This window comes from Bos indicus, chromosome 11 (assembly GCF_029378745.1).
Source record: "Bos indicus isolate NIAB-ARS_2022 breed Sahiwal x Tharparkar chromosome 11, NIAB-ARS_B.indTharparkar_mat_pri_1.0, whole genome shotgun sequence".
In the NCBI taxonomy this organism is placed as follows: Eukaryota; Metazoa; Chordata; class Mammalia; order Artiodactyla; family Bovidae; genus Bos; species Bos indicus.
In genome coordinates this window covers 95446398-95469396 of record NC_091770.1, presented here as the reverse complement: position 1 = coordinate 95469396, position 22999 = coordinate 95446398, and the positions used below count along the sequence as shown (strand labels likewise).

The following is a 22999-nucleotide window of genomic DNA, read 5'->3' as shown; positions in this document are numbered from 1 at the left end:
AGACTGCTCGGAGGAGGGCACCCCGGGGGACATTTCTAAGCATGAGTAGAACAGTCCAGGGAGAGCAAGTCAGATGTGCAAAGACAAGCAAGGACTGGGCACCTTGGGAGCCTGGAGGAGGTTCATTCTGGCTCGTGCCTACAGAGAGCCTGGTGGTAGGAGGTAAGGCTGAGGGAGGCAGAGCCTGACCCATGGAGGGCCCTTAAAACTGGCTGAGGATCTGGTCTTCTTCCTGAAAACACTGGGAAGTCATGGAAGGGTTATCAGCAGGAGAGAGCCAGGGCCAGGTCTGCAGGGCACTCAGTCAGCCTGCTTTGTGGACAGACGGTGGATGGAGGAGGCAAGCCTGGGATGCGGAGCCCAGGGAGGAGACATTTATTGAGAACTCACTGAGCACTGGGGAGGCGTGGGGCGGTGGTGAGGAACACAGCCATGGGCCACCTACAGCTGTGTGCACTCGGGCAGATTACTTAACCTCTCCGTGCCTCAGTTTCTTCACCTGTAAAAGGAGGGTACTGCTAGTGAGTATATCGAACAAAAGACTGTGAGGACTGAGAGACAGAATACCGGGAATATGTTGTAGTTGTTATTATTAGCACCAATAATCCTGACAGGGGCTTGTTTATCCCTCTATATTTCTCCATGTGGGTACATTGGTAGGTATTCTTTTTATTTATTTGTTTGGCTGTGCCAGGTCTTAATTGCAGCACCTGGGATCTTTGATCTTTGTCGCGGCAAGTGAACCCTTAGTAACGGCGTGTGGGACCTAGTTCCCTGACCAGAGATTGAATCCTGGCCCCCTGCATTGGGAGCATGGAATCTCAGCCACTGGACCACCAAGGAACTTCCTAGACATTCTTAGCAGCGTTCTCCAGATGCGATAATAGCCCTGGAGCCAGCAAATAACTTGTTCAAGGGGATGAGAGCCCAACACGGGTACACTTGCTGTCCCGAGGGGGATGAGGAGGGTGGGGAAGGGGGCGCTGTGGTGGAAGTTTTGTCCGGGGTCCTCTGTGGGGCAAGTGTGCCCTGGGCCCAGCTGGGCAATTCTCTGCGCCCATGAGCACTGACAGCCAGGCTGAGATGATGTACATTCTTTAGATCGCCGCTAATGCGGTAAGCCTGCCTTTGCTTTGAGACTTCTGGGCCCCCTTCCCAGCTCTGCTGGAACCCCTAGTCACCCCCACCCACTCCCACAGGTGGGGCAAAGAGCCCAGCAAGTGGATGTGGGTGTGTTCTGTGTGGCCCAGGCCAAAGAGGCCTCTTCCTGGGGACTCACCCATAATCCAACACCCATCCCCACCAGCAGCGGCCTCCACATGACTGCAACATTCCTTCCCTCCTCAGATGAGGTGCTACGTCCTGATGGGGGCGGCCAAGGCCCTGACACAGGCCAGGAGGCAGGAGTCAGAAGAGGACCTCCACTCCAGCCCCAGCTGCCAGGAGCCTGGGGCAAGGGCCCCACCTCCTGTGGTCACAGTGTCCTGTGGTGCTTGACTGGAAGCAGCAGAGCCTCATGGAAAGAAGCCAGGCCTGGGCTCACATCCCAGCTCCCACATGTCCTCCTCGCATGGCCCTGACCCCTCTGAGTCTCAGCCTCCTCCTCTGTAAAATGGGGAGGATAACAGTCCTTTCCCCATAAGCTTGTCCTGAGGCTGAAATGAGTCAATGCATGTGGAGCACCTAGCATAGCACAGCTGCTCTCTACTTGCTACTGAAGTTGCTGCCAATAACCCTTTTGCACGTTTGTACGTAGTTTTCTACCTCTGTGCTCTCACCACAACCACACATCTTGGAGAGGAGAAATCTGAGTCTCAGAGAAGGTGAGGGATTTGCCCAGGGTCGCACAGCACAGCCTGACTCCAAAATGTAGTTCCCATGCAAGTCACCAGGCAAGGGCTTCTCCACAGCAACTGAGCTGGGAGAGAGATGGTGGCCCTGGAAGGATCAGGCCTCGGTCGGGCAGGGGAAATGGATCTGATCCATTTTGCCCTCAGTCTGCAGGCTGGGGTTACTGCCAAGCAGGAAAGTCCCTGCCTGAGCCCCCATCTTTCCCTGCAGCCTCACTCAGCACACACTGCTGCTAAAGCCCCCAGGAGTGTGGGTGGCTTGTGCTTAAAAAGATCCCCAGCTATTTGCAAGGAAATCCCACAGTAAGAGGCCAAGAAGGCATGTTTGATATTTCTGAAGAGAGATGGATAAATCTGGCCAGAATGGGGAAGTGGGGTTTCAACCTAGAAAATGTTCTAGGAACAGAACAGATTGTGTCACCTGGAGGTTGAAGCTTCCCTCTTTTCTCATGGCCAGCCCAGATTCACCAAGTGGCAGTTTCCACATGTCCTTCTGCAGGCAAAGATCTCCCCTAGAGCCCATGGTCTTCTGGACACCGCCTCCAGATGCACCCCACGGGCACCCCAACTTAATCCATTCAAAACTGGGCCCACCATCTTCTCCCAAACCCACGTCTATCTACCCTCCTGCACAACTCAGATCTTTGAGCCTCCTCTTTGCTCTCACCACTCTCACCAGAACAAACCCACCAGTCATATTCTTCTGATGTGTGTGCATAAGTGCTCAGTTGCGAAGTCATGTCCAACTCTTTGCAACCCCATGGACTGTAGCCCATCAGGCTCCCCTGTCTGTGGGATTTCCCAGGTAAGAATACTGGAATAGGTTGCCGTTTCCTCTCCAGGGGATCTTCCAGACCCAGGAATTGAACCTGTGTCTCCTGCATTGGCAGGCAGATTGTTTACCACTGTGCCACATAAGAAGCCTGTTCTTCCAATGCTTCATCCTAAATATCTTCTATCTCAATGGTCTCCACTCCCTGGCCACAGCCTAAGCTCAGGCTGCATTAACTGCTTAGTTAATGCAACTGCTACCTAGAGAATACATGGGGCTTCCCTGGTGGCTCAGTGGTAAAGAACATGCCTGCCAATGCAAGAGACATGAGAGTTGCGGATTTGATCCCTGAGTGGGGAAGATTCCCTGGAAAAGGAAATGGCAACCCACTCCAGTATTCTTGCCTGGGAAATCTCATGGACAGAGGAGCCTCACAGGCTACAGTCTATGGAATTGAAAGGAGTCAGACATGACTTAGCGACTAAAGTAAGTATGGTTAATAGACCTATTTAGCAACTAAACAACAGACAATATAGGGAGCCGCCTCTCTGCTCGATTAATCTTCCAAAGCTCCTCTTTGATGATCTGTTATTCTCTTGCTCCACAAACCTCCATGAGTTCTCAGCTGGGAGATGTGCCTCAGAATTACCTGGGATGGGATAACTTGGAAAATGCAGATGCCCTGTCCTTATTCCACCTTGACTCAGACTCTCCCAGGCTTCTCAGGTATTTGGGTGCCCACTAAAGGCTGAGAATCCTGGAGCCCCAGGAATCTCCAAATTCCCCAGGTTCCCTGTCTTGGATTTTTGAGCAGTCCCTACCTGACTCTCTTGAGTCTCATTGTTCAAGTCTGTCAAATGGGGAAATCCTGAATGTTGTGTAAGATCTTGAATGTAAACCCTAGGCAGAGGGCTTGGCACCCAGGATGTTCTTCACGTGCCCCAGCCAGAGGGAGAGATGGGGCAAGACTTTTCCTGCAGAGAGACCCGAGGGGCCTGGCTTGGCCCCACGCTCTGTTTCGTGCAGAAGGACTCCATCACTGTGCAGCCCTGGCCGGCTATGGAGCCTGTTTCCAATTACACCCACAGGCAGCAACTCCCTGAGTGGAGGAGCAGCAACACCTAAGCCTCTGAGTACGGCCTGGACTGGAACATCTGATCCAGCCTGGGATACCACCGGCTGCTTGTGCCAGCCCCTCCTGCTCCCCTGGCCCAGCTCCCACAGGCCTTGGTACCTCCTCCCTGTCCTCAGGCCTCTGATCAGCAGCAGGGCTGCCCAAAGATCCCCTTCCCACTCCTGAATGCATGGAGGAAATGAGGTGTCAGCAGCTCTTTCACAGATGGGGAGACTGAGGAAGAGATGTGGAATTCTCAGCCACATTCCAAGGACCTACAGCAAAAAAGCAGGTTCCTGGAGGCCTCTGGTACTGTGCCTGGGTGTCACGTGGTCACCTGTCTATCCAGCCTAACCTCCTCACTGGGCAGCCCCTCAGAAATGCCAGGAAGCTGTGAACGCCTCTCACTGGACAAAACTCTTCCTTAGATGGAAACCCCAAGTCCTGTTTAGGAGAGACCTGGTTATAAACACAAAATTAAAACATGCCAAGCGAGGAGCTGGCCACAGGCATTCTGGGGTTACGTTGCCCCTGCACCCCTGAAAGTCCTGGGCAGAAGGGGAAGCCAGACCTCCCAAGAGCAGGAAGTCTGAAGCAGGGCCAACTTAACCCTTTAGGGCCCTAGACAGACTTCACTTCCCAGATTGGCCCTCCAAAGAGCTCGCCCCTCACCCTCAGAAAATAGGATGGGCTTGGAGGAAGGAGGATTGTTGGGGGAGGGAGGGTAATAATGAAAACAGCTCTCTCTCAGAGCCAGCAGGAGTCTGGCTGTGCTGAGGAATGCAGAGTAAATTCACCCATCACTTGATTTTTATTTTTCCCAGCTGGGTGAGTGCTGTGGGTGGGAGGTGTCTGGGGGAGGGCTGTGCTGAGTCCCCCAGCTGCCTCATCCTCCACACTCTGGGATGTGCCTCCCCGCCCCACCAGCCCCAGCTTGCCCTGGGACAGCACACACACACACACACACACACACACACACACGCACACACGCACACACACCCACCCTAGCAAGTGTTTGGCTGACTCACTACATAAACAGGGTGTTGGGTTTTCTTTGTCTTTGCTTTGAATGCAAGCCCTCCCCCACAGGCTCTATAGTCCTCGGCATGGCTCAGAGGATGCCCAAGACCAAATATCCCTCCCAGCTAGAGAAATGAGAAATGGCAAAGTGCTGATCAGGTTATCTGGGGTTTTTTGCTCACTTGTTCCTGGACCTGACCCAGGTCAGGGAATCCTAGAAGGCGCTATATGGAAAGAAAGTTGGGAAGATGTTTTTCCAATGGGGGATCTGAGGTCCAGAAATAGGCAGTGACTTGCCCAAAGTCACACAGTCTAAGAACAACAAAGGGCCAAAGAAACCTAGGTTTTTTGATTCACAAACCAGCTTTCTACACACCCTAATTTCCCATCTGTAAAATGGGAATGCTACTCATTCCCTCCTTATCTTTGGAGTACATGCTCAAGACTGCAGCTCACTTGTCTATATACCCTGAGCTGAATCTTCAGGCTGAGGGTCTGCCAGTGCCTACTGCTCATATACTTACCATGTGGCTAGTGGCCTCTGCCCTTTACCTGCCTGTGGACAGGGCAGCCTCACCTCCTACCCAGGAAAGGGGCTGAAGGGACATCAAGAGAAGTCACTCTTATTCTCATGCTCTGCAAGAATAAGGGCTCTACCTCCCTCCTACCTCTCACTTTTCCCTAGCCCTGACTCAGTCCTCACCCGGTCGTTTCTAAAACATCCTCAAGGGGTCCCTGCTCTGACTGACTCAAAGTGCTTCTGTCTACATTCTGGATCTCACCCTCTTTTGGGGTCTCTGTGGTGAGATTTCAAAATCACAGTAGCATTTACTGGGCACATACTAGCTGCCAAAGTGGTGTTAAGCATTATCCAGGCTTGATCTCTCTCATGTAGAGATCATCGACTGCAGGAAGTGAGAACTATGTTGTTATTCCCATATTTACAGGTCAGGAAATTGGAGGCTCAGAGAGGTAAAGGCTCAAGGTCACTTGGATGAGAGGTGAAGGTGGGATTTGAACCCAGATCTGCTTGACATCAGAGCAGAACCTTTTAGCCACAACTGAGAACATCTTGATCACTTCTGCAGACATGGTGTCCTCTAGAGCAGGGATCCCTAACCTCCAGGATCTACTCCCTGATGATATGAAGTGAAGCTATTATAATTAATAATAATAGAAATAAAGTGCACAATTAATGTAATGTGAAAAACTATCTTCCACGAAATCCATCCCTGGTGCCAAAAAGGTTGGGACTGCCACTCTACAGGGTACGTCAGATTTCTGGCAGGAACACCAGAAGGCAGGAAGGACCAGTCCAGCTGGATTCACTGGGGAGGGACTCTGGGTCCTCAGTATGGGCTGAAAGCCTTGGCCCAGGGCCTGCTACAAACCTTGGAGTCGCTAGGTAGCAGTTACCAGGGCTCTGTCCCACGTGCGTTAGCCTCCCACGGAAACTTTGAGCCAGATCTCTAGGCTGCCCCTGCCCAGCGCTCTTGGGAATCACCTCCCTAGGCTGGAGACTCCATCGCCTTCTGCACCCCCTTCAAGCTCCCAGCGCCCCTTCTCCCTAGCTCAGGATTTCAGTACTGAACTTCTGCCCTCACTGGACTGTGTCCAGCGCCCCTTCCTGATGCTCCGGGTCCCAAACACCCCTACCATCTCCAGTGCTTCTTCCCCATGCGCTCCTGTCCTGGTGTCCCGGTCCCTGCAGCCTCCCTATTAAGCTCGAGGTCGGGTCTCGCCTGTCCTGGTCCTCGGTTCCCGGCCTCACACAGTGCCTGGTCTGCAGCCCCAGCCACAGCGCCCCCTCGCGCTCGGCTCTACCGACCTGCGCCCGGATCGGAGGGCAGCGCTTACCTTACTGTCGGCGCGCACCGGGCCCACGCGCAGCAGCAGCAGCAGCAGCAGAGGCAGCAGAAGCAGAGGCAGCGGCCGGGGCCCAGGCCGGGACCTGGGCCTGGTGGGGAGGGCGGCTGCGGCCATACCGAGACGGGTACGGACGGCTGGCGCCGACAGCACGCGCGGACGCCGGGAAGCGCGGGCCGCACTGCGAGCTGGGCGCCGCGGTCAGCTCTACCCGCGCGGCGTGCCCCCAGTCCGCCCGCGGCTCCCCGCCCCGCGACCCCTCCCGCGCCGCTGGGGGCGGAGCTGGGATGGAGGGGGGCACCCCACCCCTCTGGCCCGCTCCCAGCCGGGCCTCTTTGCCATTGGGCGGCTCTCCAAAGGGCATCCCTGCAAGGACACTAAAAAAGGGTCTGGTTCGGAACCCGCAGTAGCAGCTGGGGCAGTGAAGGAGCGCAGGCTCTCCACACCGAGTGAGGTCCTGTTCTTTGAGATGTAGGATCTTGGGAGTGTCTCTTCGGCTCTCTGACCTTCAATTTCCCGTCTGTTAAATGGGAAAAATAGTGCTTCCCTTTTGGAGTTGGTTGTAAAGTTCAGAGGAGGGATGTTTCCAGGGCACGCGAGTCTTGTAGATCTCCAAACACCCCGACCGTGCCAGCTCCACCCTTCTCCTGGCTCAGACTTCTCTCTCTTGCAAGGTCCAGTTCTTCCCCTCTGCGAGATCCCTCCCGTCAACCCCCAACTAAACTCCTGTAGCTCCAATCATTTAAACACCCTCCTAAGGCAATGGCACCCCACTGCAGTACTCTTGCCTGGGAAATCCCATGGACGGAGGAGCCTGGTAGGCTGCAGTCCATGGGGTCGCTAAGAGTCGGACACGACTGAGCAACTTCACTTTCGCTTTTCACTTTCATGCATTGGAGAAGGAAATGGCAACCCACTCCAGTGTTCTTGCCTGGAGAATCTCAGGGACAGAGGAGTCTGGTGGGCTTCCGTCTATGGGGTCGCACACAGTCGGACACGACTGACGCGACTTAGCAGGAGCAGCAGCATCCGCCTGAGGAAGCGCCTGGATTCTCCGCTTCCTAGGCAACAAAACTTCCCGAGCAGCAGTTTGTGTTCGCCACTCCTCAAATTCCCTGGCCATCCCCTCGCTCCAGGGGTCTTCGGTCTCACTACGGAAATACCTTGTTAGGATCTCTGTAACCGAAACCAAGGCGGCACCTCTCTACCTCCTCAGAGACCACATCTCTCGATCGCGCCCCCTTCTCCAAGTCTCCTGTCTCGGATTTTCCCCCTCGCATCTCATTCCGAATTCCACAGTCACTTTTGCAGGTCCTTCTGGCACTGTGGACGCTGTGGCGGGGGTGGAGACCCCTTTCTGGTCTCTGCATACTGTCTCTTGTAGGTTTCCCCTCCCCTGAGCCCAGGACTCCTCTTGTGTTTGCCTGGCTTTGTAAACATCAACTGCTCAAAAAGGGCCACTTACTTGTGCCCTCAAATGTTGCTACCCCAACCCTACTCTCCAGCACTTCCCCTTCCTGCACTCCCCTACCCTCTTCATTTTCCTTGTAGAACTGATCACTTTATGAACTATATTGTTGGGATGTGTTTGTTCATGCTTTCCCTTTTGAGAGAGGAGTAAGGCTCCCCACACCATGTGCTTTGTCCACAGAGCAGCTAGCTCAGAGGTCTCAAAGTGTGGTCCCTGGTCCCCAGACCAGCGGCCTCACCATCTGGAAACCTGTTGGAAATGCAAACATCAGGTCTCAACCCAGACCTAAGGAAGCAGAAACTCTTAGAGGTGGGGCCCAGCAATCTGTGTTCCTTAATCAACCCTCCACGGGGATTTAAAATCTGAGAACCACTGCCTCAGTACAAGGTCTGGTGCTCCTTAACTTTCAGTTGAATGATAGAATCATGTGCAGTAGGCATTCAGTACAAATTGGCTTCTTTCATAACTAGAGATTCCCTAGGGAGGGCTAGATTAGCTTAAAAAATAAATACGGTGTGTGTTTTTAGGTGCATAGAAAATCTGGGAATGGACACAATTAATGGATAAGGAGAGGAGCCAGCCTTTAGGAATGCAGTAAGGAGAAAGGATTTTCATTGAATAATTTTTTGCAACCTGGGAGTTTTGCAATGTGTGTCCTAGCTATTCAAAAAATAGACAAAATGTACTGAAAACAAACAGAACCTGGTGGGGGTTTCCCTCACCCAGCCCTTTCTCCCCATGCAGCCTGGATGGGACTCTGGCTAGGTCCCGGACAAGGCTGCTGTCATCGAGAGAACTCTGCTCCCCCTGCTGGCAGGCTCCTACCTGAGCCCATGATTTCCTCCTTTTCACCCTTGTCTCCTGCCCTCTCTCCCCTGGGTGGGTGGGCCAGTTACAGTGAATTTTCTGTTTCAACAGGGCCTTGGGACCTTTGCACAGGCTGTTCCTTCCCCCTGAAACACTCTCTCTTCACCCAGTGTGACTCACTCCCACTCATCCTTTCATCTTCAAGGTTCATGATCCCTCCATCACCACCCCTGACCAAAATAAACCCTGTCACACACACTCCCACAGCACCAGGAGCTTCTAAGTGTATTCTGTCATAACTGTGGGTATGTGATTATTTTGATAAGTGTCTGTCTCTACCACATAGGACAAGTCCCTAATGATGGAGCCTACACCTGCCTTGCTCTTAGTGATAGCTCTGACTGGTTTTCTACCTCTGGCCTCAGCACTCCCCCCACAGATCCTTCTCCTTAGTTAATTTTATTCCTCTCTTTTGTCATTTGTCCGGCTGGTGTGTATATGTGCGTGGGGGGGAGTCTTTTCATCTTTCTGAGCCTGTTTCCTCATTTTTAATTTGTGGAGAAAAGTGTTGGCCTCTTGGGATTGTTGGGGGGGGGGCAATGTAGGTGAAAGGACATAACTCACAGGACCCTATCTGCTTAGAACAATGGCTGGGGTCTCAGTACACAGTCATTTCCCTCACCCTTCTCAGTTTTGTGTTAGTTGACTCTTCCCAAGAAGCATTTTCAGAAGAGAAGTAACTGAGAATTAGGACCACTTTTTAAATAACATTAGTAACAAGTCCTATTCCTTAAGCCACTTTGTTAATTGCTTTGCATGCATCATCTTATTTGATTCTCATAACAACCCGTGAGGTAGTAACTATTTATCCTCCCCCTTTCCCGCCCTGTAAAAAAAAAAAAAATTATGTTTGGCTGTGCTGGGTCTTCATTGCTGCGAGGGCTTTTCTTCAGTCGTGATGTGGCGGTGGGGGTTACCCTTCTTTGCCATGCACAGGGTTCTCACTGTGGTGTCTTCTCGTTACACAGCACAAGCTCTAGGTGTACGGGCTTCAGTCGTTGCAGCACATGGGCTCAGTAGTTTCGGCTCCCAGGCTCCAGAGCACAGGCTCAATAATTGTGGCACACCAGCTTAGTTACTCTGAGGCATGTGGAATTTTCCCAGATCAGGGATCAAGCCCATGTTTCCTGCATTGACAGATGGATTCTTTACCACTGAGCCACAAGAGAAGCCTGAAACCAGGACTTTGAGGTTTGGAGGTAACCAAGGTCACAGTTATTAAGTAAAAAGATTAGATATGTTTTATTTGTTCTTTCACCCCCTCAGCGATTATTGCCCTCAGCAGTTGGGGTTATAATGATGAGAGTGAGAACACAGGGATTTGACCAGTCAAGATCTAGAAAGGTTTTTGTGTGGCAGTTGACAACGGAGCTGGACTCTGAAGGAAGAGGAGGAGCTGCTTCCAAGGGCTGAGAGTTTGACTGAACTTTTCTGTCCATCTTTGACAGTCAACTTAGAAAACCCCTTCCAGAGGCCTTCCAGAGGTTTCTGCAGTGCCACTTAGCTCCTGATTGGATATCCAGGGAAGGGGAAGTTACTACCTCCAGAAGTCTGTGACAAAGGGAAGTTTTGGCTCTAGGAAGGCCATCTGATCCTAACTCATCTTAGAACCTAGAGCTGAAGGAATGGCCCAGAAGACCCATCTCCTCTGTCTCCTTCCCCGGCTCAACACCCCCACCTCCCGCCCCTACTCTAAGGACTCCCCTTCCCCTCTGGAGCTGGGGAATAGTAGTGAGGTGGCAATCACACAGAGATCATTTGTCACAGTCCACAGAGAACTCAACAGCAGTAAGAGGACAAACTGGGAATCTAGGTGTACCCTGGTGGGAGATATGAATATCCAACAGAGGATATTTGAACAGGATCTTGAAAGATGAATAAGAGTTTGGGAGTGGACTGGGTGAAGCCAACAGTGTGAAGGAGCCAAGCATTCAAGTTCTGGTGTTTGACCGATTGGGTTTGGAATGCCCATCACCGACGGATGATTTCGTCAGTATATGATAGGGGCAATATTGGAGCTAAAGCTCCTCATAAAGCAGATGTGAGGTTTAGAGAACACGGAGTTAATGTCAAACTCTCAGAACAGTAGCTGCTGCTGCTGCTGCTAAGTCACTTCAGTCGTGTCCGACTCTGTGAGACCCGACGGACTGCAGCCTACCAGGCTCCTCCGTCCCTGGGATTCTCCAGGCAAGAATACTGGAGTGGGTTGCCATTTCCTTCTCCAATGCATAAGAGTGAAAAGTGAAAGTGAAGTCGCTCAGTCATGTCCGACTCTTAGCGACCCCATGGACCGCAGCCTACCAGGCTCCTCCATCCACGTAAGTTTCCAGGCAAGAGTACTGGAGTGCGGTGCCATTGCCTTCTCCGCAGAACAGTAGCAGTTACAGATTAAGGATGCAGTACAGGTTAACCGGTGCTGGTAAGGTACAGCCACTCAACCCGTAAATACAGGGACGGATCACACAACATCCTGCCAAGCAGGTGAGGGAAGGAGTGTGATGAGAAATGTGGAAGGGGTCACATCAGGCAGGAGTGCGAATGCCAGTATAAGGACTTAAAAATTAATAAGCAAGCAATGACGTAGACAAGCCGACGGATTGGTAAGGCGGGGTGGGAGTCCGGGTGGGAGACAAGCTGGGGAGTGGGCAGCCAGTGAAGAAGCTGCGGCATAACCCGGGAGACTAGAGGCGGGCAAGGAATCAGTGTTCTTGTTCTTTGTCTTGGAACAGACCAGGTAGAGCCTGGTTAGACCTTGGGAGGCAGCCACGATGAGCCCTTTACAGAGACGGTCGCTGAAGGCAGACTCCCGGGGCAAGCCCAGACGCTGATGGCCGCGCGCCACCTGGTGGCAGTAGTAGGTGGGCTCTGCAGCGGAAACTGCAAAATCCGGATTGTGCTCTGGGAAACTGAGGCAAGGAGCACGGGTGGGGGAGGTTGGGATCTTCCAATTTGACCCCGTCTCTAGTCTAACCCCGTTTTATTGATAGGAAAACTGAGGAGCAAGGAAGGCGACCAAGACCGAGGAAGGACGCTCTCAAATGAAGGGCTTCAAGAACCCAGGAGTAAAGAGCCTGAGTTTCTTTAATAGCACGAATGGCTTGAAGCTTAGTTTGCCATTCTGTTCCGTTCCTTGGGCAGGGGGAAAATGAAAGAGGAGGAAGAGAAACTTCAGTCTTTCCCGCCCACCCGGAGGTAAAAAGGCTTTAAAGAGTACCCCGGAAAGCAGAGTTTTATAGATTCCATTTGCATACGAACGCGGTCACCTCGAGTTAAACTCCGGTCCTTTAATCTCGGGTCCAATTTGTCCCGAAGCCGCGGAGGAAGGCCCTCGTGAATACCTACAAACACCGCCCCCTCTGAGACCCGCCTACGGGGCTGGGCCTCTTTGCACGTGCTCACCCGGCTCCTCGGCGATCCGCCTCCTAGGAAAGACTCATTCTCGGAGTGGGGGGATCCGAGGCGTCATAGGGAAGGTTGAATACACGGACAAGTCATAATAAAGAGAAGGTCCTGAAGTAACCTTTATTCAACTTGCACCGGAAGTCTTCATCAGGGTTCGTGGTATTAACAGGCCTTGGCCTCCCCTTCTCAAGGTCGCTTTTCCCTCCTCCCACCCCTTCAGTTGGTGGGGTCCAGCGTGGCCGGCCTCCTCCGGCGGACTCCAATTCCCAGCGTGCCCCGCAGGGCAGAGCGTGGCAGCGGCGCGTGACGTCGGGGGTGGGAGCTGGCCAGTGCTGAGGGGGCGCGGCGCGGAGGGGCGCGGAGCCCGGCGGCTCGGGGCCCAGAGAGCGCCGCGGCCGGGAGCCCGCTGGCCCCTGACAGCCCCCTCCCCCTGGCGGACGACGACGGCGACGAGGGCGCCGGTCATGGCGGAGCAGCGAACAGAGCGCGGGCCCTGAGCTCCACCGCATGGAGCGGGACGAACGGCCGCCTAGCGGAGGGGGAGGCGGCGGGGGCTCGGCGGGGTTCCTGGAGCCGCCCGCCGCGCTCCCTCCGCCGCCGCGCAACGGTGGGTGAGGGGCGTGCAAAGTCTCGGCCCGGCTAGAACCGGGCCTCTGTCCCCTTACCCCGGGGAGTCCCCTCCTCTCAGCTGACTCTTTCTCTCTCTCTCTCTCTGGGAAGCCGCGGCGGCCCCGGGTTCCCTCAGCGCGGACCCGGGTTCCCTCAGCGCGGACCTTCACCCCGGTCCCCCTTCAGCGCCGATCCTCCTTCAGCGCCGATCCTCCTTCAGCGCCGATCCTCCTTCGCCCCCCCCCACCCCCCGCCGCCGCCGCCGCCGCCCGCGGACTCCCCTCCGCGCGGATCCTCCTCCTGCCTGGCTCCCTCCACCCTGACCTCCGTTTCCCCCTCCCCTCTGTCCCCTCACCACAGGCCTCCCCTCCCCCCGGCCCCGTCCCTCAGCGCGAATCCTACCCCCCCTCTCAGATCCCCTCCGCACCGGCCCCTCTCCACCGGCCCCCCTCACCTCCAGTCCCGTCAGTGGGGGCGTCCCCTGCCCCTCGGGTCCCCTCTTTCCCACCGTCCCCTTCCCGGTCTCCGGGGGACCCCCGTGCGAGGATCTCTTCCTCCAAAGGGTCCTTTCAGCGCCGAGTTCTTTTCCTCCGCCGACCTCCTCAGCGCTCCTCCTCACGGGTCCCTCCTCCCTCCGCGGACGCTCCCTCGGCGCCCTGCCGCCGCCACACCCTCGTCCCCTGGGTTCTCTCTGCCCCTCACCTTTTGGGAGCCTCTTTCTCTCCCCTCCGTTCTGCCGCGCTTCCCGGGCTGCCCACCCGCCTCCCTCTCGGCGCCCACCCCCCAGTCCCAGAGCTCCTGGCTCAGCGGTTCCTTTTCGGACCCCGCTTCTCCGCGCTCCTGCCCCGCGCTCTCCTGCCCGCCCTGCTCAGCCCGGTCTCCCGATGCCTCGGCGCTCCTGCCCGACCGGGGGCCCGGGACACCTGCCTCTTTCCTCTTTCCGCCCGCCGGTCCTGGCCCGCGCCCGCCCAGCCTTACTTCTCCTCTTCCCTTTGGCGCTCCCGGAGCCCGGGCGACTCTCACCTGGCCCGGCCCTTCCCTCCGCGCGCCGCTTTGCCCCCATGTCCGGGCCAAGTCCTCAGGTTCCTCGGGGCTGCGGCTGGGCCCGGCGGCCCCCACCGCTCTCCCCCCCCCCCCACCCCGCCGCCCCCGCCGGCGCTCTGCCCCCGCGGGGTGTTTTATTTGTATCTGTTTGATATTTCCCCCCATAGTGTTTGCCGCGGAATGTTTTTATTGGTAACGTGTAAGGAGCTTTTGTGAGGTCGTAAAAGGTGAACTTTTGAACTTGGAAAGCGCCCTGGAGCAATTAGCGCAGGCGATAGCCCCGGGAGGCCTGCATTACAAAGGGTGCTCGTACCGGCCGGCAAACGCTTCGGCGGCAAACCCGATTTATTTATTTATTTGCCCTGCCTTCCACCTTTCACATCTCCTCATTTCCGAATAAAGGGCAGGCTCTCGGAGATCCGCGCCTCCTCCCCTCTCTGCGCCATAAACGCGCAATTCTCTGAAAGATCTAGGACCGAACAGTGTCTAACAAGTAACAGATTTCAAATTGAATGCAAACACCCGGGACAGTTAGTAGGCACTAAAAATTAATTGCTTCAGCAAGAAGTTTCTCAATCAGGACAGTGGCCTGGCAGGTGTGAGGAAAGTAACCTGAAAATAGGTCACTTAGGCGCTCAGTTGCTGAACGAATGGGGAGCAATTTTGGGGTGTATCTCCGCCTTCATAAATTTATGAACTCGTCAGACATTTATTGCCAGTTGAGTAGATCTGGCATTTTTACCAGTTAAGGAAAAAGTCGGTTTCGAAGAGAGCCTGGTTAGCTTCATTTACTGTTGCTGACCAAATAGTGATATGTTTTCAAAGCTCTTGTCTTTTTTTGAGATGTCTGTGATGTGTAGTATCTAGGTGGCTTGCAGTCCCTTGGGTTGTCTTTGGAGACTAATTTCTGAATGTGAACATGTTTGAGATCAATAAAATCCTGTGTCACAAAGGAAGGGGCAGGAATCCAGTTAGGGTAGAAGGAGATAGTATCATAGGAACAAAGGATTTCTTTAGTGCTTTTGACTTTTAAGCTTTTTAAGAGGTGATTTGGTTTGGTGTTAATGTGTTAAAGTTGTAAATTTTGATCTAAATTTTACCATGCTGATTTTTTAAAGCCAGATCTATAGAAGCTCAGATCTATATTATGGCCCATATTAGTGTGTGTAATTTTGTAATGTTTATCTATGTGTGTATGCTTCCTGTACCCACCTGTGCGACTCGTAGCTGATGGATTTTTACTACAGTCAATACTTTAAGTTCTACTTGAGAATATTGTTGTAAGGGAAGCCTAGGAACTGCATTTGCTATTAATTATTCATTAGTACATTTTAAAGAACTCAGCGGTAATTTTAACTCTTAATCAAATTTCCCTTTCACAGTCTCATTTCCTCAATCGGTCAGGACCATTTAAAAGAATGTTATCAAGCAATCCATTTAGGCTAAGGTGGCTTTAGTATTTTACATCAGCCCAATTTAGTGCTACAAATATTTCCTTTTTGTTGAAAACAGAATGGGACTTTTGGCAGTTTGATGGGCTCTAAGGAAAATACATGAAACATTAGACTGTTGTGGAAAGTTTTATTTCCCAGTGTAAAAATGAGTATTGTGTACTGTTTAACAGTGTATGTTCATTATCTCTTACAACTTAACATACTCACAGAAGAATTACCAAAAAAGAAAAAAAGTTTATCTTTGGAATGGTGTTTTTTTTTTTCCCCATTATATACTTCCTAATTCATGTTTTTCTCCAAAAGTAAATGAAACTGCTTAGAGTCAAAGCAGAGAAAATGAATTCTCCTGGCTTTTTATCCTGGTGGCTGATTTCTATTTTATACGAATTATTTGCAGTAGATAGTCATCTAGATAGCAGATCTTTTGGTTTGTGTCATGAATAAATAAACTGAAAGTGAAATTTTAGAAATGTTTTCCTGCTGGAAACGCCATTGATGATGAATTTACAGTCCTTTAAATGGTTTTTATTATTCTATCCAAACAGAATTGCTAGTCTTTTGATGCACCATTACCCTTCCAAGAATTTCCTGTGCTCACTGCACTAAATATTTCAGTTGTTGCTTTTAGGTTTTGATGACAAACATGAACTCGATCAGAATTTCAAAGGAAGATGAATGATTTGAAGAAGTATATGTCAATACTGCACTTGATCATTTTATTTTGAGAGAATAATGGAGTTCTAAATGTTTCAAGCAAAGGAAGTTTATAAACCATTATAAGTAATTAAAAGCATGTTTTATATAATTACATGTTAGAGGAATTGGAGAGAAGTTCACTAGATAAACCTGATGCCCTTTTTCTGTTAAGACTGTGCCATCTGAATGTTTATCCCTGAAAATACTTTAGCAGATATTTTCAATGACGGTGTAACTTTTCAGTTCTGTGACTTTAAAAATCAAGTTAGTTCTGAGTCAGTCCAGAATTTTCTACCTCCATTAAACAAACAAGCAAAAAAGTAACTTTTCAGTTCTGTGACTTTAAAAATCAAGTTAGTTCTGAGTCAGTCCAGAATTTTCTACCTCCATTAAACAAACAAGCAAAAAAGCATACTATAGTACTGTTGTTCTTTAGTCCAAACAGCAAACAGGTGTTTTTTAGTGGGTTCTGTGACCTCCAAAGAACATTGAAAGGCAACAATGAACAGATTCATCGGTGAGCTGAGGTGTGAGATGACCACATTTCCAATCTCAGATTTACCATGTACCATATTCTTTCATGTAATCTAAGTATGAACATGTTCCAAACCCATAAATCATTGTGAATTCTGTAGCAAAAAGGTGTGTGTGTGTGTGTGTGTGTGTGTGTGTGTGTGTGTGTGTAAGCATGAATTAGTGTGAAGAGGAGTTAGATGGGGAGGAGGGAGATGAGCTAGTGAATAAAACTGCTGGTGAATTTCCTAAACTATGCTTAAATCCTGTATTTCATATTTTATTAATAATTTCTTGGTTTTTTTTTTTTTTTTTTTTCATTTTTTCCCTTTTCCTGGGATTGTGGAGCAAAGGTTAGAAAATAGTTTTAGGTTTAAATATCTAGGTTTAGTTTAGTGGAGAATGGAGGATAGAAATGCCAACTGCAAATGTGGTGAAATTTCTCAGAACTAGTGCCTGTTGTGCAAGCTGGCTTTAAATTGCTAATGATGCCTGCATGTTCTGGGGCCTGGGGCTGTATTTGGAGTTTCATCCTGTATTAAGACATCATCATTTTGTTTTTATAACTAAGTATTTATTGGTTTGTATTGAATAAATTGTCCATTAATGAATTGTGTTCACATGGTAACTTCTGGCTTTGGGATAGCCTTAGCTGGGATAGTCTCCAAAATTAAGAGACTTCATTTTCAGCAAGCTCATTTAGATCTTTGGGGCCTTTTCATAAGTTTTGGTTATTATTTAATTTTGTGTTGTAGTCAAGTTAAATTACATTCTCCATTTAAGTATTTTTTGCAGTATTTTATATAATTAGATTGAAAGTTAAATTTGGTAAGATGCCATTTATGAGTAAATTTTAATGTTGGTCAAATCTATTCTATTAAAGTAGGACAAGAAAAATGCCTCATTTTATGTGTACCAGTTGTCTTATATGTGAAAAAGGTTCACAATCAGGAAAATAGAAAGTTCTGAATCAACAGATAAATTTTGCTTTTCAGCAAAGAATAAAAGTGTCCTTGAAACAATTTTAAATAAAAAGTAGCTATTGAATATGTCCACACAGGTGATGATCTAATATACCCAACTTTGTAATACTTTAAAAGTATTTCTGAGACCAACAAGTTGTGAAGGAAAATGTTTTCTGTCAAACTTTTACATTCTTAAGGTCAACTTTTTCCTGATTCAGGTAATTTCTTAAGGGTTTATGGGTGCCTTTGTTAATGACTAGGGTTCAGAAATACCAGAATTATTAAAGTCAGCAAGAAGTGCTAAGCAGCTAATTCTTTTTTGGGTGTTGAGTCCCTCTCAGAGCCGAAGTTTCAGATTTGTCTGAGCTTAATCTATGTTAAAAAACAAACAGAAAAACCAACTCTGGATTAACTTTGATATATATATTATTTCTAGAATCAGGCCCAGGCTTCTGTTTATTGCTTCTTTTCCGACGTGGGTTGTCTTTATGAGAAAGATAAGGCTGTTATTTTAGATATCGGAAAATTAGAAGAAAACCATTGTGAGATGTCTAACCTGCTTTTTCAGTGTGGTTTAGAAATAGCTATAAACAGAAAACTTTATGTGAAAGATTAAAACATTTCCTACTTTATTTCATTCTTCCCTTACTACCTGCTGTTAAATAGTAGCCTGGGGAGAACAGCTTCTCAAGAAAAGAGATTTTTTTGCTGTTTACGATTATTTAAATAAGACTTTACTATGTAACCCGGTAATTCTAATTAACAGTGATTTAGTTGGGGAGCGAACCAGGATTTCCTCAGCTGGCTGCTGGGGACCTGAATTGCTTTTTTCCCCACCCCCAGCTACACCAAATCTTTTGATCCCTAAGCTACAGTGGTTGTCATTTGAGAAAGCAAACTGAGAGAAAATAAGTTGAAAATAGTCTACTTTCAGCCTCATTTGCATCTTGGATGTTTTGTTCTTAAAAAAAAATTATAGGGATAATTGAGTCTTTAAAATTTATTTTGAAGGGTGCAAACTCTTATGTCTGAATAGAAAATTCCTGGATTTCTTTAAAAATACTTTTTTTTTTTGCTTTAAAAATTTGGGGGATGTTGTAGTATTGATAGTCATTATTTCAAAAGAGAAATTATTCTCATTTTAAGTTCACAGAGGCATTCAAGTGTTTTGAGTTTCTTTAGGAGTGTGTGTTTGGGGAAAACAAAAGTTAGCCTTTATGCAATGGAAAAATTTTCAATCAAAGTAGTTGTGGTTTCTCCATCAGCATTATATTCATAAGTTCGAATAAGGAATCACAAGTTCTTAATGTCATACACTTAATAAACTCTATAATTTGTTACATTCAGAGTTTAAAAAGTATCTTCAAATGATGAAATCTTTGGAACCTAATTGCTAACTGTACATACCTTTCAATTTGTTTATACAGGAGAAGCTATTCAACCATAAACCACAGATGGCAGTAGCAGCATATTTTTCTGTTTTCTAGAGGGACTCTGGCCTTTAAGTTGGTGTCAATTCTACTGGCACTGTTGATAGGTCAGCTGCCAAGTGTAATGTTTCCAAAACCAATTCCCTAGGCAGCAACATGTAATGTATTCTGGAAACAAATCCGGGCATTTGATTTGAAGATATACTCTGTGGGTGGTTTGAACCAGAGTGGTGATTTTGCTCCCATTGTTAAGAGTGAGAAATCATAAAGAGAAGCTGGTAATAACGATAGAGGGAGTTATTTGAGTGATAAGTTATATCACATTGGAATTGCACTGTGTATTAGTAGAGGATATATCAAACAGATATTTGCTTTAACAAGTTTGCATTGGAAACAATTTGTAATTATTTAGAAAATAAACTTGAGAATTGTAATTTTGAGAGTGAAATGCACAACTAAATTCCTCATGTAGCAGAAGTAGATAACTTTCTCAGTTTTTTATTTCCAGCTCTTCATTATATTTCAGTGAATTTTGTATCTTTTTATAAAAGCAGTTCAGAGATCTATGAGTGCCTGCTCTTCCAACCCATCATTGTAGTGTTAAATTCTCTGTTTTTAATTCTCCCTCTGAATACATTGATTGAAAAAGGACATAATTAAACAGATTTTTAAATTTCCTGTTATACTTCGGGTCCAGAGGTATAATTTCATGGTTTAAGATTTAGGAAACATTTCAGTAACAAATCTGTGCCAAAATGATGGATGTACTGGTTCTGTGAAAGGATGGGGAGTTGGGGGGACTACCTTAACCTGTGTTAGTTTTCATTTAAAAAATTAATTCTTGCATTCATTTCAGTCTTGAAGCCACACTGTCTTGGAAGGATTTTAAAAAGTCTTGATTTTTTTGTTGTTGTTAATTTCTTGTGTTCTACTGGTGGCTCAGCTGGTGAAGAATCCACCTGCAATGTGGGAGACCTGGGTTTGATCCCTGAGTTGGGAAGATCCCCTGGAGAAGGGAACAGCTACCCACTCCAGTATTCTGGCCTGGAGAGTTCCATGAACTGTATAGTCCATGGGGTCGCAAAGAGTTGGTTGTGACTGAGTGAGTCTCACACACACACTGCATCAGATACAGTGCAGAGTTCTTTTTACCACAGTTAACTCCAGTTTGTATAATTTAGTTTTTCTCTCACAAGAAAGAAGAGGACACTTGAAGTCTTACACACTTTTTATCTTGTTTCCTCATATCTTGCCTTTAAAAATTCATAAATGAGTAATGAAATAATAAACAGTTGGATTGTATTTTTGTCAGTGGTTTCTTGATCATTTGTTACTAGATTGTTTGTTTCAGATTTAATCTCTCCCTATTGATTGAGTACTTAAATTTGTTATTAATAATTTACTGTATGGTGTAAACCAGTACAAAGTGTCATCCATGAACCACGGAAGAGTGGGCCCTGAAACCTTTTCAGGAGGTTCTTGAGGTCAGAGCTATTTTTATAATAATGCTGACATTATTTGCCTTTTTTGCGATGTTGACATTTGGGCTCATGTTGAGAAACGGTGGTAGGTAAATTATTGGCACCTTAGCAGAGATCAAAGCATCAAACTGTACTAGTAGTCATTATATTCTTCAATTCTAGTCACTTGTATTTTTTTTTAAGCTATTTTCACTTAAGAATGTCCTGGATGAAGTAGTAAAAATGATTAATTTTATTAAATCTCTACCCTTGAGTACAGATGTTTTTGATATTCTGTGTGAGGAAATGGCAGATGCACAAAGCATTTCTTCTGCTTACCAAAATAGAATAATTGTTTTTAAGAAAAGTGCTTCTGCAATTATGTTGTGAGCGGAACTAGCTGCTTTTTTTTAATGAAACACAAGTTTTACTTGAAAGAACAATTGACAGACCATATTCAGATTGGGTGTTTGGCAGACCATGTTTTGGAAAACGAACAGGGAGCCTGTTAGGCCAGGGAAAACTGACAATGCTTCTTGATGGTGGATAAAATTTGAACTTTCAAGTGACAATTAGAATTTTGGAAAACTTGTACTTGCCACTTTGAGCTTGACAACTTCCCAATACTTAAAGCCTTTTCTGATGAGCCCTAATGTTGATGTTACTGATAAATCTGATTTTTTTTTTTAAATATTATATAATGAAATGTGTTAACATTTTGAAGATCACATTTTGGTGAAGGAGCAGTTTCCAAATTATCCAATGTATGATGTTAAAAAATTCTGAATGGAGAAAAGATGGGTTCGAAGTGCTAGATAGACCAATGGGTTTTAATGTAACAGAGTACACAAAGTTCATTGATATGGTTTTAGATTTCCCTTTGAACTGACCTTTAAGAAACCACTACTTACTGAATTTTGGTATATTATCAAAGGAAAATACCTACAATTATTTTCATTAAGAAATAGTTCTTCCATTTCCAATTACAAATCTGTGTGAGACCAGATTTTCTGTGTATACTTCAACCAAAACAGTATAGCACAGCATACTGAATGCAGAAGCATGCAGGAGAATCTTAACTGCCAGAATTAAACCAGATATTAAAGATTAGTAAAAATATAAAACAGTGCTACTCTTCTCATCAATTTTGTTGTTTTGTTGGAAATTATGTTACTTTTCATAAAATAGGTTATATTAACATATAACAGGTTTCTTGTTACTTTTGGATGAATTAATAGATATTTTAAAAGATTTCACACTGTGGTAAATATCACTAGATATAACCTGTGTAAATGTTAGCTCTTTGGGTCCTCCGTAATTTTTAGTTGTGTAAAAGGGGTCCTGCGACCACGCAGACCACAGTAATGAGAGAACTTCTTTTCTAAACAGACTGAAAATGGTGAAAATGGTGACTTTGCCAAGTATTATTGTTAGCACTTAGTTACTTTGGGTTTTTCATTCCTTCTCTTTCTCTTAGAAAAAAAAAAAAACAAAACTCTGTAAAGAGGCTATAGAGGAAAAAAAAATGAAAATGAGTTCATTTTAAGTTTTCTTTGCTTGAGACTAAATGAAGTATGTCATAGTTCACCTCACTGAGTTCTCTGATAAGGCTTTTGTTACTTGCCATGTGAAACCTGTTGCTTAACTGTTAATTATTTGTATTAGAAAATTTCCAGTAGAACCTGCTTCCTCCCCAAGGGTGGATTTATAATTGTGGAAATAAATCTGACTATACAAAAAATACTTTATTACTTGATAAAGAGTCATTGCTATAAAAAATTAAATATTTATGAGATAAAACCCTCTATCTTTTCAAAATTTCCTTCAAGAATAGTTTGCTTCCTGTGATAAACTATAATGGAAAAGAATATTAAAGAAAGAATGTATATATATTGAATTACTTAGCTGTGCAGCAGAAATTAACACAACATTTTAAATCAACTATACTTCAATTAAAAAAAATAAAAGGACACAAAGTTACAAACATAAAAGAATACTTTGCTTGTTTGCTTTCAGTAGGTGTGTTTGGCTTTCACTGAGCCTTCTAAAGCTGTGATTTTGGCAGTGTCAGTTTGTAGATTGGTTTTCCTTTAACCTAGTTTTGACTGAGGGAGGTTGTAATAAAGTCTGTATAGGAGAAGTATCTCCTCTGCTGATGTAAGAATACCTTTTCCTAGTGTGAGTAACATTTTAGTGTAAGTCAATTAGTGTGTTGTTAAAGAGTTAGGGATTTACTCCTTAGGGTAGTTGCTAGGTAGAACTCATTCTGAAGTGAGTTTGCTGGCAAAAGAAATGTCACAGAACAATGTGAATAACAATAAGGAGTTTCTGGATCAGAAGTTAAAGTGAAAACCCTGGTGGGTGATGAAAGATCAGTGCGATATCTGGGCTACCTTCCTGAGAGCTCTGTAGTCATCTTGATGTTCTTGGAGTTTCGTGTAATGTACCTTTCTAAGCGTTTTTGTG

General features: G+C 47.1%; 2 protein-coding genes across 5 annotated transcripts in view; one reads left to right on the top strand and one right to left on the bottom strand.

Moving 5' to 3' along the window:
* The window catches only part of OLFML2A (olfactomedin like 2A), a 28682-nt gene extending 21816 nt beyond the window's left edge, over positions 1 to 6866 (bottom strand). Inside the window, exon 1 of the mRNA XM_070799219.1 lies at positions 6614 to 6866. Coding sequence (XP_070655320.1) covers positions 6614 to 6739 — 126 coding nt within the window. The 5' untranslated portion in view covers positions 6740 to 6866. The remainder of the gene's footprint in view (positions 1 to 6613) is intronic.
* Positions 6867 to 12687: 5821 nt separating this feature from the next.
* Positions 12688 to 22999, top strand: part of NR6A1 (nuclear receptor subfamily 6 group A member 1) — a 226402-nt gene continuing 216090 nt past the window's right edge. For all 4 annotated transcript variants that reach the window (XM_070799223.1, XM_070799222.1, XM_070799221.1 and 1 more), the window contains exon 1: positions 12688 to 12969. In XM_070799223.1, the coding sequence (XP_070655324.1) occupies positions 12870 to 12969 (100 nt within the window). In that variant the 5' untranslated portion in view covers positions 12688 to 12869. The remainder of the gene's footprint in view (positions 12970 to 22999) is intronic.